Consider the following 13,307-nt stretch of genomic DNA (forward strand, 5'->3'; position numbering starts at 1 on the left):
GAGCCCACCTTTGCTGGATGGAGCTAAATGACATGTTTTGCATGCATTACCTGTGTGACCCAATCTCTTTGGATCTCAGTTTTTGGAGATGTAAAATAAGCTGGCTGGAAGAGATGATTTCTTAGGTCTCTTTCAGCTTGATATCTGGAATACTGTAATCTGAAGTTTCTTCTGACTCTGAGCTTCAGGGATTCTGTGAAACCTCACCCACTAATTACTGAGCATGACACATTTACCTGCCCTGATATTTTACCTGTTATCACACAGGTTGGAATGATAACTTTCAGCCTTAGCTACTTTCCATCTCTGTGGAATACTTCCCTGAGTTCCAAAGTCTTTTCAAAATGGAAGGAGAATCAGCTCAATTCGTGGTGGGTCAGTGATATATCCTTTGCCCCCCTTTTCAATTCCCAGATATCTAAATTTGGGCTGCTTCATTCCTAATTACCACTCTCATATGGTGGGCTGACAGAGGAAGGAAAAAGAGCTTAGAATTTGATGTTTCAAAAGAATGAGCAACACTTGAAATAGTAATAATAATAAAATATCTATATTTCTATGACTGGTCACAAAGGATTTTTACCAAATATAGCCTCTCATTTGATTCGCACAATACTGCTATGAAATATTTTTTTTGCTTCATTTTCAGTTGCATCTTACTCTTTGTGACTCCATTTGGGGTCTTCTTAGAAGAAGTATGGGTATGGGAGAAATTTGCTGGTTCCTTCTCCAGTTCATTTTGTAGATGAGGAACTGAGGCAAACAGGGTTAAGTGACTTGTCCAGGGTCTCACAGCTAGTAAGAGTGTGGAGGTCAGATTTGATTTCAGGAAGATGAGTCTTTCTGACTCCAGGCCTAACACTCTCTCCACTGTGCCACCTAGATGCTCATAAAATAATTAATGATAGATAAATTGGTAGGTGATAGATATGATAACAGAAAAATTTTAAGCAGCTATGTGCTAAGTGTTAAGGATACAAATACAAAAGAGAAAAGATGATCCTTATTCTAAAGGGATTACTAATAGAGGAAGATACAATAAAAAGAGGAAATAGAAAGGGAGGAGGGAAGGATGCCCACCTGGGGGTAATGTTGTTGGGGGGTGATCCAGAAGTCCAGAGAGTGACAAGCTGGGAATGAAGCAAGCACGGCTGGAGCTCCTCAAGATATGGTCATCCAGGGACTTGCCAATCAGGAAGGCAGGGCCAGAACAGAGATGGGCAAGACTGGTGAGGAGGTATTGCTGATCAGGGAGTGAAAAAAGCTGGAAATGAATATTATTATTCCCATTTTTAAAGACGGGAAAGTAAGGTTCAGGCAAGTTAAATAATTTCCCCCATGCAACACAACTCACAAAAGACAAAGTTAGGATGTCAACTTCTATCTCTAGATCTGGAGCTCCTTCTACTCTATACCAATCTATCTCTTGAAAAAAGATGATAAAATTTAGAGCTAGAGGGGATCTTAGAGGTCATCTAGTCTGCCCTATCATTTTACAGATGAAACTGGGATTCTGAGAGGCTAATTGACTTATCAAAGATCTTATAGCTAAATAGAAGAGCCAAGATTGAGAATGAAGTCCTCTGACTCAGGTCTTCCCAGTGTACCATACTAACTTAAAAAAATGTGACCTCTAAAAAGTTCAAGAGACATAATTTCTTGGTAATTAATCACTTTATTAATAATGCCAGCATATTGCCAATAAAATGTGTCAATGACATTCTCGAATGCCAAAGACAAAATCATGGCGGTGCGCTCACAGTTTAAATGCCCTTGGAAGAGTGGGTGTTCCTAAGGCTGGCAATCAACTCTGATTGATTAATAATTAGTGAGAATTACACCTTACAGTGAGAGGAAGATCTATTCTAATGAAAGGCTGGGGGAAGGTAACTTTAATGATGTCATTTACTTCTAAATTGCCAGAAGTTGGGCAATCTAAGCAAATGAATTTATCCCTACTCATACCTGTATAGGTTGAATTCCTTGTAAGGTTGGGTGGGGTCTGACCTGATTGAGGAGAAAGTTAATTCAATCTCATCATCAGCAATGTTCTTCAGAGACTGAACAACCTACAGGTTTCTGAAAAAATCCTGGTCCTAATTGAATAATCAATCATTAATATGAGGGACAAATAATCAATTATCTCAAAAACAACAAAAAAATTTCAATGGAGATCAAAACTATTGCTAATGATAAATTTGGGGAATATTCTATGTTTTTCATTGAATTTCAGAAATGCAAGAAACCCTAAAGTTCTGATATAGTTATCAATCCATACATGGACAAGAATCCTCTCCACAATGTTATTACCTATCTCTGAGACAGCCCGTCCCACTTTTGGATAGTTCCAATTGGTAGAAAGACTTTGCTTGCATCAAACCTAAATCCCTCCCCCCTCCGCTAGCACTTTTTATTCTTTACTACTTCTGCCCATTGCTTCAGTTTCCATCACACTAATCAGAATTCAGGTAACAGAAGTAAATACTTCTCTTTTCTCCTTCTGTAGAAGAGCTTACTTAGTCTAAATCCCCAAAAATATCTACAATCATTCCTTTAAAGTTTTCGGATTCACAACCCATTTCCTTCTTCTTCATAGATAAAACAAAAGTCATTTCCTGTTTGACATTCTCTGTTGGAGTCCTGCATCCAAGACAGATGTCATCTGCAAAGCAAGTTAGTACAGGTCCCAGACAAGCAGGGAAGAGCATTGCCTGATCTTTGAATGGATTAAAGGACAGTAACTATTTGAAGCAAAGATAGGTTAACACCATTTTAAGTTGCCAGGATGGTCTATCAGTAAAGTGATCTGGGGCATTTTTATTTGCAGGGGGCATATCACATCTGATAACTATGTAATAGTTTTTAGGAAGAGCAGTTTTTAAGCTTAGTATTTTTAAAAGACTGTCCCCCCCAATAATAATGGTGTTAATTGAAGCAGAATTGGCCCTATCTCCTTACACAAAACAGTTCATATCTTTGCTCTTGTCCGTGCCCTCCTCCATATCAAAAACATAATGAAGTGCTTTGTAAACTCTAAGGCACTAATCAAATATCTGTTATTGTTAGTATCAGAATTGTTATTATTATTTTCTGGCTGTCATTTAAACTTTTTTTCCCTCAGAGTAGTAATGTCACTGATGTGGGCAAATCTCATTAAGGAAACTGCATCCGTAGAAGTAGATCAACAACTGCACTACAAAACTTAGTTTGACAAAATTATCTGCTGCACTGAGAGGTTGACATCTGCCCTTGATTATCCAGCTAACACAGGGATGGGAAACTTGTGGCTTTGAGGCCACATATGTCCCTTTAAGTCCTCAAATGCAGCCTTTAATCCACTTCAAGGGCTCCACATGTGGCCTCCAGACCACAGGTTCCCCACCTCTGAGTTAACATATATCAGGGGCAAGATTTAAACTCAGTTGTTCCTCCATCCAAGATTAGCCTTCTAGCCACTATTTCACCACTGTCTCCTGATATTTCTTACAAATAATCAAGAACTTACTAGGACTAAGGAATAATTCCTTAGGTCTTTCACTTTGGCAAAGATAAATACAGCTGAGTAACCTCTTAGGTAGAGAAGTGAATTACTGGCCCAACAAAGAATCCTTAGAAAGAAATGCAGGATGAGGTTATTGTCTGCCTCTACTGGAGGACAGAGTGATAGCACAGAGTCAGAAAGGATTTTGTCTTCCTGAGTTCAAATCTGGCCCCAGACACTTACCAGCTGTGTAACCCTGGACAAGTCACTTAACCCTGTTTGCCTCAGTTTCCTCATCTGTAAAATGAGCTGGGGAAGGAAAAGGCCAAACCACTCCAGTATGTTTGCCAAGAAAATTCCAAATGGGGTCATAAACAGTTGGGAAAGACTGAACAAAGTTTATATTTATAAAATAATCCCTAATTATTTTAGTTAGCGATGCCTTCTGACACATTAGCACTATCACCTACATTTTATAGTGAGGCATAGAAAAATATGAAGTTATTTGCTTACAGTTTGGATCAAGGATTAGAAATTCCATCCTATGTGAACTTTTATTTTCAAAAACCAAAGTGAGTCACACTGTCTACTTGTCTCTTGAGAAGAGGGAGACTTTGATTAGCAACTTGTCAGCGACGGCCAAGCCCTGGTATTCCACCAAGGAACAAGACGTCCAGAAACTTGACAGAACAGGGTTTGCAGACCTATCTTCAGGGACTTCCAGTTGAACTCAACTCAGCCTGGGCAGAAGGTTGCTCTCCCCCGCTACACAAGGTCGCCTCCCGGCCACAGCGAGACATCAGAGGAGGTCTTCAGTGGAGTCAGGAGAAGGGGAGAGAGACAAAGGTTAATGACAGAGGAAGGCGTCTGGAGCTCCCATTCCTTGTCCCTTTGCGCTTAAGGACCCCCTCCATCACCCAGGGCCCCGTCGGTGCTGGGCTCCAGTGTGACTCACTCCTTCCCCTCACTTCCCTTAGGGCCCAGACTGAGTTTGGCGTTTTAGAGGGCATTGAGCCCCTGGGTGGGCAGGGCGGTCCGGGGAGCAGAGCCCCGCCTCCTCTCTCCTCCCCGCTTCTCTTCCCTTCCTCCCCCGGCTTCTCTCGGCCACACACAGACTCACTCCTCCATACACGCGTGCACACACACACACACACACACACACACACACACACACCCTCCCACGTACGCCGGGGTCCATCCCCTCCAGAGCAGGGTGCGCGGGGCATGAGATCAGTGCCAGGATGCAGAGCCCGCCGAGGGAGCATCTCTACAAGCTGCTGGTGATCGGCGACCTGGGCGTGGGCAAGACCAGCATCATCAAGCGCTATGTGCACCAAAACTTCTCCTCCCACTACCGGGCCACCATCGGGGTGGACTTCGCCTTGAAAGTTCTGCAGTGGGACCCGGAGACCGTAGTGCGCCTGCAACTCTGGGACATCGCGGGTGAGTGCAGCCCGGAGGTGCCCGCGCTGCCCCATGCGCCGGGGTTAGCGCCCAGCCTCCCTCGAGACCCCCCCGGGGATCCAGCCCAGGCTTAGGCAGCCCTGCTTCTGTGGCCAAGCCCGGGCACGGGGCGGCTGCTGCCTGGGGAACTTGGACGAGTTGGCACAAAAGTTTGTGGAGAGGAGAGATGAAGTTTCCTCCCAGCTCTAACTTGGGCAAAGAGGACTCAAATAAGTTTGTATCTTAGGTTTGCTTCAGACTCATTTCCTAGGAGTTCTCGCTCTCTGGGACACTAGAACTCTTTCTTTTTCAGATTAAACGTTCAGATTTATGTTCCAAACAACAAAAATCAGTTTTGTTCTCCCTCCCCTTCTCCCTTATTGGGGGAAAAAAACAAAACCCCTTGCAACAAACATATATAGCCAAGAAAAAGAAATTCCAGTGTATATATTACAAACGCATATGTCAATGTGTCTTTGTGTACAAATTCATGCATATTCACACATGTACAAGAAATTATTCATGTGTGTGCCAATATATATGTACACATACACTTGCTTGCACCTCTCTCTCCCTCCCCCCTTTCTCTCTCTCTCTCTCTCTCTCTCTGTCTGTCTGTGTCTGTCTGTCTGTCCGTCCGTCTCTCTCTCTCTCTCTCTCTCTCTCTCTCTCTCTCTCTCTCTCTCTCTCTGTCTCTCTGTCTCTCTCTCTGTCTCTCTCTCTCTCTTCCCTCTCTCTGTCAGGTTTAGAAATTCTGAAAATCAGAAACCTTTCTCCTGTCTCTCCAGTACCACTAGGAGATTGCCTAAATTGCAATCCTCTTCCCAGTCCTCCCTCCCTCCCCACCCTCTCTCCACCCTAGTTTGTTCATATTTTCCCCTTTGACTTGCTTCCCAAGGCCCTTCAGTCCTATGACAGTGACTGACTGAGGGCAGCAGGAGGGCGAGCAAGTGGGAGGGAGGGGGAACTGGCCTACTGTGTTTGAAATGCCTAGCTGTCCTCAAGTCAGGGAGAGCCAGCCTTGACCTGCATGTTGCTCCTGGAATTATGATGAAACTGTATTGGGCTAATCCGAGGTCCTGCTTAGCCTTTCTCATCACGTGCATTAGGCAGGGTTGTCACTGCTTCCATCTTCAGACCAGCGGTGACTACTAGGCTGGCAAGTTTACGTGTCCTCAGCCATTAAAGATTTTGAATACCACTCAAGTCAGGGAGAGAGGGGTTGCTAGAAAAAATGTTTTTTTTCTTTTTTTACTTTAATGTCTTGGCAGGACTTGACTGAAAATACTTTTGAGGCAAATTCTGAAGGCATGCCCTGACCCGCTGTCTCAGCCAGTCATGGATTTATTGACTCAGCCCAGAACTTCCTATGCAGAGATCAGGAAAATAAGATTTGGGGTTTCTTTTGAAATCATAAGTGAGTTTTATTCACTTAGGTCCAGCACTGAGACCCAGGGAGCACAGTGAGGGTTTTATAGATTACAACACCTTAAATGGAAGAGATCCCAGAGAGCATCTAGCCCAAACACGCCTGAATATGAAAGAATCCCTCTGCAATGTAGAATCACAGAATTAAGGCATCCTCAGCCCCTTCCTCCCCATTGTTGTAAGGTACCTCAGCAGCCAGAGTCCAAACTAAACTTGGACCAACAGCATATGAAACAAGTTAGTCATTCATTCAGCCTTTGCTTGAAGACCTCCAAAGAGCCGCAACCCATCACCTCCCAAGGCAGTCCATTCCACTTTGGGATCTATTTCATCTCTTTGGAATCTCTTTATTTTAGGAAGTTTCCCCTTAGTTCACACTTGAATCTGATTTTAAAAATTCCACCTAAGTTAGAGATTCAAGTTCGGACACTTCAGTACCTCAAACTGTTGGAAATCATTTTGAGTTCTTAGCAAGCGATCGTAAATCTCTTAACTGGTATGATCTAGTCTTTGCCAGTGGGCTGATGTGTCTGCAACAGCATAGGGCTAGCCCAAACCAGCAATCCCTCATTGACAAGTCAGAGTGTTTAACTGATATATATGTATTGAAAACGTTTTTCAGTTAATCAGCAAACATTTATTAAGTGCCTACTATGTCCCAGGAACTGTGTTAGCTACTAGGGATAATAATCACAATGATGATGATAATAGCTAACTATTTATATGTGTATATATCCGTGTGTATGTATTATATATGTGTGGGGAGGTTGTCTATATACATATACATACATATATCTATATAAATATACATACATATGCACATATATACACACATACACATGTACCTATATATGCCAGGCATTGTGCTAAGCACTCTGTAATTGTTATCTCATTTGGCCATCACCACAACCCTGGGAGGTAGGTGCTATTATTATCCTCATTTTTGGAATGAGGAAACTGACACGAAGTGTTGAAAGCCTAATTTGAACTCACATTTTTTTGACTCCAGGCCTGGCACTCTATCCACTACAGCACTTATACAAAAAATCCAATGATTTCTACTCTCAGGGAGCCTAAATTCCAATGGGGCAAGAACATATAGAAGAATATACTGGATAAACATAAAGGGGGCAAATAGGTAGTTAAATACAAGGTAGTTAGGGTGGGAAAACACTGGCATTTGGAGGATCAGGAAAAGCTTTGTGTAGGACATGTTTGACCTGAGTCTTGAAGAAAGAGTTTCTGTGAAGCAGATGTGAAAAGGGAATGAATTTTCAGGATGGGGAGGATGGGCAGTGCAAAGGCATGGAGATGGGGGATGGGAGGAATGAAGAGAAGGTATGGTTGGTTATGTTGCATGGTTTAGAAGGGAGAGTGATATACAGTGAACCTGGAAAGTTAGGTTTGGGGCCCAGGTTGTTATAGGAATTTTTATATTTTACCCTGAAGGCAACGGAGTTTATTGAGTAGAGGAATCACATGGCCAGATCTAAGCCTAAGAAAAATCACTTTGGCAGCATTGTGAAGGAAAAGGGAGAGACATGAGGCAGGAAGACCAATTAGTTGTGCAATAATTCAGGTCAGAATTGTCAAACAAAATGCCTAAGGCTGCATGACACTCATAACACTCCCTAGTCTTGTAGAACCAGATTAAAATATGATTGGGAAATATTTAACAAAATAAATAAAAATATAATAAAGCCAGGTAATATTGCATTTTAAAACCTAGTCGATATGCAGCAAGAAGGGATCCCTAGGTATGATGAGTGACCCCATTCCTAGTTGGGTCTGACACCATTGATCTTGAGGATGAGGGTGGGAGCTGTGTAGGTAGGGAGAAGGGGTTGAACATGAGTGATATTATAGAGATACAAAAGACTAGAACTGGCAATTAATATGATGTGTGGGGTGAGGGAGTCAGCAAGTCAATGATGATACTTTAAAAGAAGTGGAGGAATTTGGAAGGGGGGTAGTTTTATGGGAAAGACACTGAGTTCTGTTTTGTATATGACTGGTGGAACATGTCTCCAGGACATCCAGTTTGAAATGTCCACTTTGTAGTTCGTCATGTTATACTTAACTATAAGAAGATACTAAGGCTAGCTGAGTGATCTAGGAGTCATCTGCATGGTTCTTTGGTGCCTTAAGGTGAAGACAATTTTATTAAAGTATTTTGGAAGAACACTTTTCTTCCTTTGGACAGAAATCATTGCCACCTTAACCAGACATCTGTGGAACATAATGAAATTGTTCTGCTAAGACAACTCTGAGTTTCCCAACATGTAATCCAATTTATAGCGAACAAGAATTTAAAGGATGCTTATGCACATAGAAACCGAAGCTAACTTTCTAGTGCTTTGACAACTCAATTTAGTTTTTGCTTGTTTTGATTTGGTTTTTCATCTGGAGTTGTGATTTTATCTGTGCAAGAAGTTCCCAGCATGGGAATGCTTTCCATCAGTTGAAACTGATATGTATAACTTATAGTCTTAGAAAATCAATTGTCTGAGACACTGACATGGGTCAGTTGACCCACCCAGGTCACTACAACCAGTTTGTTTCAGAGGCAGAACTCAGATCTTCCTGTCTTAAAGGCCCAACCTCTAGCCAGTACCACACTTAAGCTATAATGTTCTTGATACTCAGAGGGAGTTAGCGCAAGTCTTCTTATATCCCCATTTTAGATAGGGGAATGGGAGCTCAAATACGTAAGTTACTAGATCAAGGTCATATGGCTAAGGGGTAGAAATTAGAACCTAGACTTGTACCAGATCTTTTGACCCTCAAAATCAGTACTCTGTGTCCCTACTGGAAAATGTTGCACACACACTCTCACCCTCATATGTGCTTTTTTGGTTTGTTTTCTAGAGGATATTAAAAAAAAATGTGGATTACAGAATCAGAGAGTTTCCTGGTTGGAAGTGTCTTTAGCAGTCCTCTAGTTCAATCCATACCTGAAAAAGTATGGACTCTACGATATATCTGCCAAGTAATGAGAATGGCAGTGTGGCTCAGGGGATAGTGCTACAGTGGCATCCTGCCTCTAACATTTATAAACTGGATGGCCGGAGGCAAACTGGTTTACTTCTCTCACCCTCAGTTTCTTCATCTGTAAAATGTGAGTAACAATAACTGTAATACTTACTTGACTGGCTTGCGATGCTCCAGATAGTTTGTCAAATTCCTTTCAAAACATTATGTCTGTTAGTAGTAAGTAGCCATCTTCCCTTTGCTTGTTCCAATACGGAGCAGCTCAGTATCTCCAGAAGCAGGTGAATTAGCAGATCTTTTTGATATTAAGTCTAAATTTACCCTTTTGCAATTCCTAGCCATTGTCCATAATTCTATCACAGAACTGGTCTGTCCTTCTGACAGCTACACTTCTGTGGAAGCAGATCACTGGCTGTGGAGGCAGAGTTGGGGAGAGGAGGGCACGATCAAATCCAAATTGCTACCTGATGTGACCTTGGGCAAGTCATTTGATTTTCCTTATCTGCAAAATGATTAGTATGCTAGGGACTTGAAAATTAGACTAATGACTCTCAGATTCTTTCTAGATGGAGAGATTTCCCTGTGATTCTATGACAGCCCTTCAAATAGTGGAACTATATATATAATAATAGTATAATATAATAATAGTAATTATAATAGCTATAATAATAAGAGTAATTATTATTATTATAATTATATAATAAGATTAACTATCATTTATATAGCAAGTTTCCAATAAACTATCTCATTTTATCCACACAACCACCCTGCGAAGCAGAGAAGCATTTATATAGAGCCTACTAAGTGCCAAGTATTGTGCTAAAAGCCTTTCATTTTTTTATGCAATTATTATCTCATTTGATCCTCACAATAACCCTAGGAAGTAGTTACTGTTATTATCTCCATTCTACAGTTGAGGAAAATGAGAGCAGACAGAGGTTAAGGGACTTGGGAAGCTTCACACACAGCTTCCAAGTGTCTGAGTTCATATTTGACTGCAGGTCTTCCTGAATCCAGATCCAGAGCTCTATCCACTGCCCCACTTAGCTGCCCCACTCATCTATACTCTGGGTTTAACCCCACCTCCTTCAGCTGATCCTCATTTGTCTTGAACTTGAGGAAACAATAAAGAAGAACATTTTCTTTCAGTCAGCTTTCCATTTTGTAGAAGTTGATTATCCAGTTGGTGAATCATTTAAGCCTTTTGACCTCTCCATCCTGACATCTGGATTTTGGGAACATTTTTACCCATTGGCAAAACAGATACAGAACATAGAGGTAGAGAAAATTTCTTCCTCTATAAAAATGAGAAAATTATACAATATGTCCTGTGGAAGTGAGATTAGACTTACTCCTCTTGGCCCCAGAGTTTAGGTATAAATTGCAGGGCAAAGTTGCCTCTGCCTTTGCCCAGCCAGGGTCCCACAACTAGTGAGTATCCAAGGCTGGATTTGAATTCAAGTCTAAAATTCTCTAATCTTGTAGAAATTGCAGGGGCAGATTTAGGCTTCATGTAAAGATGAATAAAAATCTCTGACTTAGAGTTGTGCAGAATAATAATAACTCACATTTATATAATTTGTTGTTAAATCATTTTTCAGTAGTGTCTGATTTTTTGTGACCACATTTGGGGTTTTCTTGACAGAAATACTGGAGTATTTTGCCAGTTCCTTCTGTAGCTCATTTTATAGATGATGAAACAGATATATAAGATGTATCAACAAGGACCCCAGTATATGAAGGCAGGCCTCCTGTACAGATTTTTAGATCTGCTGTTCTAAAAGGGAAGCAACTTTTGAGGAGTCAACAAGCTACTTTAATCTGACACATATATCATTTGCTTAGTTCAGGGGATAAAAGTCAGCCAGCACCCTGAACTTCAGAGAATATACAAACAGAAATTATAAGCAGAAATTACAAACAGGAAGACCAACAGACAGGGCTTCCAACTGTCTGACCGTAGACAATACGTACTTTATTACCAGAGAGAGAAGCACCAACACCTGGGTTTTCAAGGCTGCCCAGAGTCTCATCTGGCACACCAACATTCTTCCAAAAAATAAGCCCCAAAGCAAAACCTCACTTCAGGGTATATATATACTCTTTTTAGGGCTGGAAAGCAGGACCCTCATGTCCCTGTGCCTCATTAGAAATTAACAAAAGGTGTCTGAGGCCTATTAATGGGCAGGAAAGATCTTTAACTCTTCCCTGCTCACCACCATTAACCTTACATTAACCTTACACAGGGTTAAGTGACTTGCCTGGCCAAGGTCACACAGCTAGTAAGTATCTGAGGCTGAATTTGAACTCAGGTCTTCTTAGGCCTAGTATTCACTATGCCACCTAGCTGTTTTCATTATAATAATCTTGTGATCTTGGTAATATGAATATTATTATTCCCAGGTTATAGATGGGGAAACAGATTCTAAGTAGTTCAGTAGTTTACCCGTATCACATAATGGGACCACGTTTACCATGTGCTAGGCAACTGTACTAAGGGCTAGAGATAGGAATAAAAGCATGCTAGGCAGTCCCTAAATTCAGTAAACTTGCCTTCTTAATACTTAGAAGGTATTATATATGGTTTCTATATCTGAGTGTGACATCACTGGTCTAGATGACCCTAGGACCCTTCCAGCTTTGAGATGTTGCAATTCTTTGTGGCCTCTACTGTTGCTGCAAGTTTTGATAAGACTTCTTTTATTCAATTTGATAAACACTTATTGAGCACCTACTATGTGCCAGGCACTGTACTGAGCTCTGGGGATACAAAAAGAAGGAAAAGACAGTCCGTACCCTCAAGGAGCTTACAATCCAGTGGAGGAGACAACATGTGGACAAACATATACAAGGCAAGTTGTATACAGGACAAATAAGAAATAATTAATAGAAGAGAAAGCACTGTCATTAAGAGGAGTTGAGGAAGGCTTCCTGTAGCAGGTGGGATGTTAGTTGGGACTTAAAGGAAGCCAGAGAGATCAGTAGCTGGAGTGAAGGAGGGAGAGAGAGCATTCCAGGCACAGGGAGATAGCTGTGTCTTATCATCTGATGTTCTAGGGTCACTTGTAGCTCTAATTAGAAGCAGCTGTGTGGTACAACAGCTGACGTGGTGGACTTGGCACCAGGAAAATCTGAGTTTCAATCTTTCCTCAGGTCCCTGCCATCTATGTTACCCATGGCTGGTCTTTCTTAGCCCTGGTTTCCTCATTGGTAAACCTGAGATAATAATAACACTGGCCTCACTATGTTGTTATGAGGCTCCAATGAGTTAACATATGTAAAGGGCTTTGCAAACTTTAAATCAATATGTAGATTCTAGCTCTTATTATGATTCTATAAATTAATATTAGCTAATAAGTTAATAGTAAATAATAAATTAATATTAATGCTACTGCCAAAATGTTTGGTTAATGAAAGAATGGACCTATTGCCCATCACTTGCTTTGGAAATTTTTGGTAGATTCTAGGTCTTAGAGATCACCGGCAGTCAAATTCTTAGGTTTAGTCACCCAGTCTTACTCCCTGCCAATATCTCCTTTCCCTCAATCAGTAATCAATGAACATTTATTGAGTGGATGGCTTTTGTTTGTTTGGGAGAGGGAGCAGGAACAATTTAAAAACAGAATTTTAGTATCATGTTAAGACTGGTGATGGTCCTTGGGATCAGGTTGTAGAAAGTGGGAGGATCTTATTAGACAAAGCAAAAAGACCCTCCAGTGGACCTTGCATGTCTTCTGAAGAAGGCCACACGACAAACTTTTTAGGTAGGAATTTTCATAGACACAACAGACATGAACCTGGAGAATATATCCATCCATTTAAGTGCTGAAGTTGCTGAGTGCCAAGCCCTATATAAATTGCTGGCTATTGGGTGAGTTGCTTCACCGTCCTCTCCCCTCCTCATTTTTCCTGTTCAGATTCTTACCCAGCTTTCAATGCCGCTTCCTCCAACAAGCCTTCTCTG

General features: G+C 41.4%; 1 protein-coding gene and 1 long non-coding RNA gene across 2 annotated transcripts in view; one reads left to right on the forward strand and one right to left on the reverse strand.

The window, feature by feature from the left end:
* Positions 1–528: 528 nt before the first annotated feature.
* LOC140505049 (uncharacterized) lies at positions 529–4,082 on the reverse strand. The gene is made up of 3 exons (XR_011967329.1): positions 3,995–4,082; positions 1,081–1,264; positions 529–879 (listed from the first exon to the last, which is right to left on the reverse strand). It is a non-coding gene; the product is annotated as an uncharacterized lncRNA (long non-coding RNA).
* Positions 4,023–13,307, forward strand: part of RAB38 (RAB38, member RAS oncogene family) — a 55,300-nt gene continuing 46,015 nt past the window's right edge. The window contains exon 1 of the mRNA XM_072610606.1: positions 4,023–4,924. Coding sequence (XP_072466707.1) covers positions 4,723–4,924 — 202 coding nt within the window. The 5' untranslated portion in view covers positions 4,023–4,722. The remainder of the gene's footprint in view (positions 4,925–13,307) is intronic.

The sequence above is a fragment of the Notamacropus eugenii genome, chromosome 5, assembly GCF_028372415.1.
Source record: "Notamacropus eugenii isolate mMacEug1 chromosome 5, mMacEug1.pri_v2, whole genome shotgun sequence".
Taxonomy (NCBI): Eukaryota; Metazoa; Chordata; class Mammalia; order Diprotodontia; family Macropodidae; genus Notamacropus; species Notamacropus eugenii.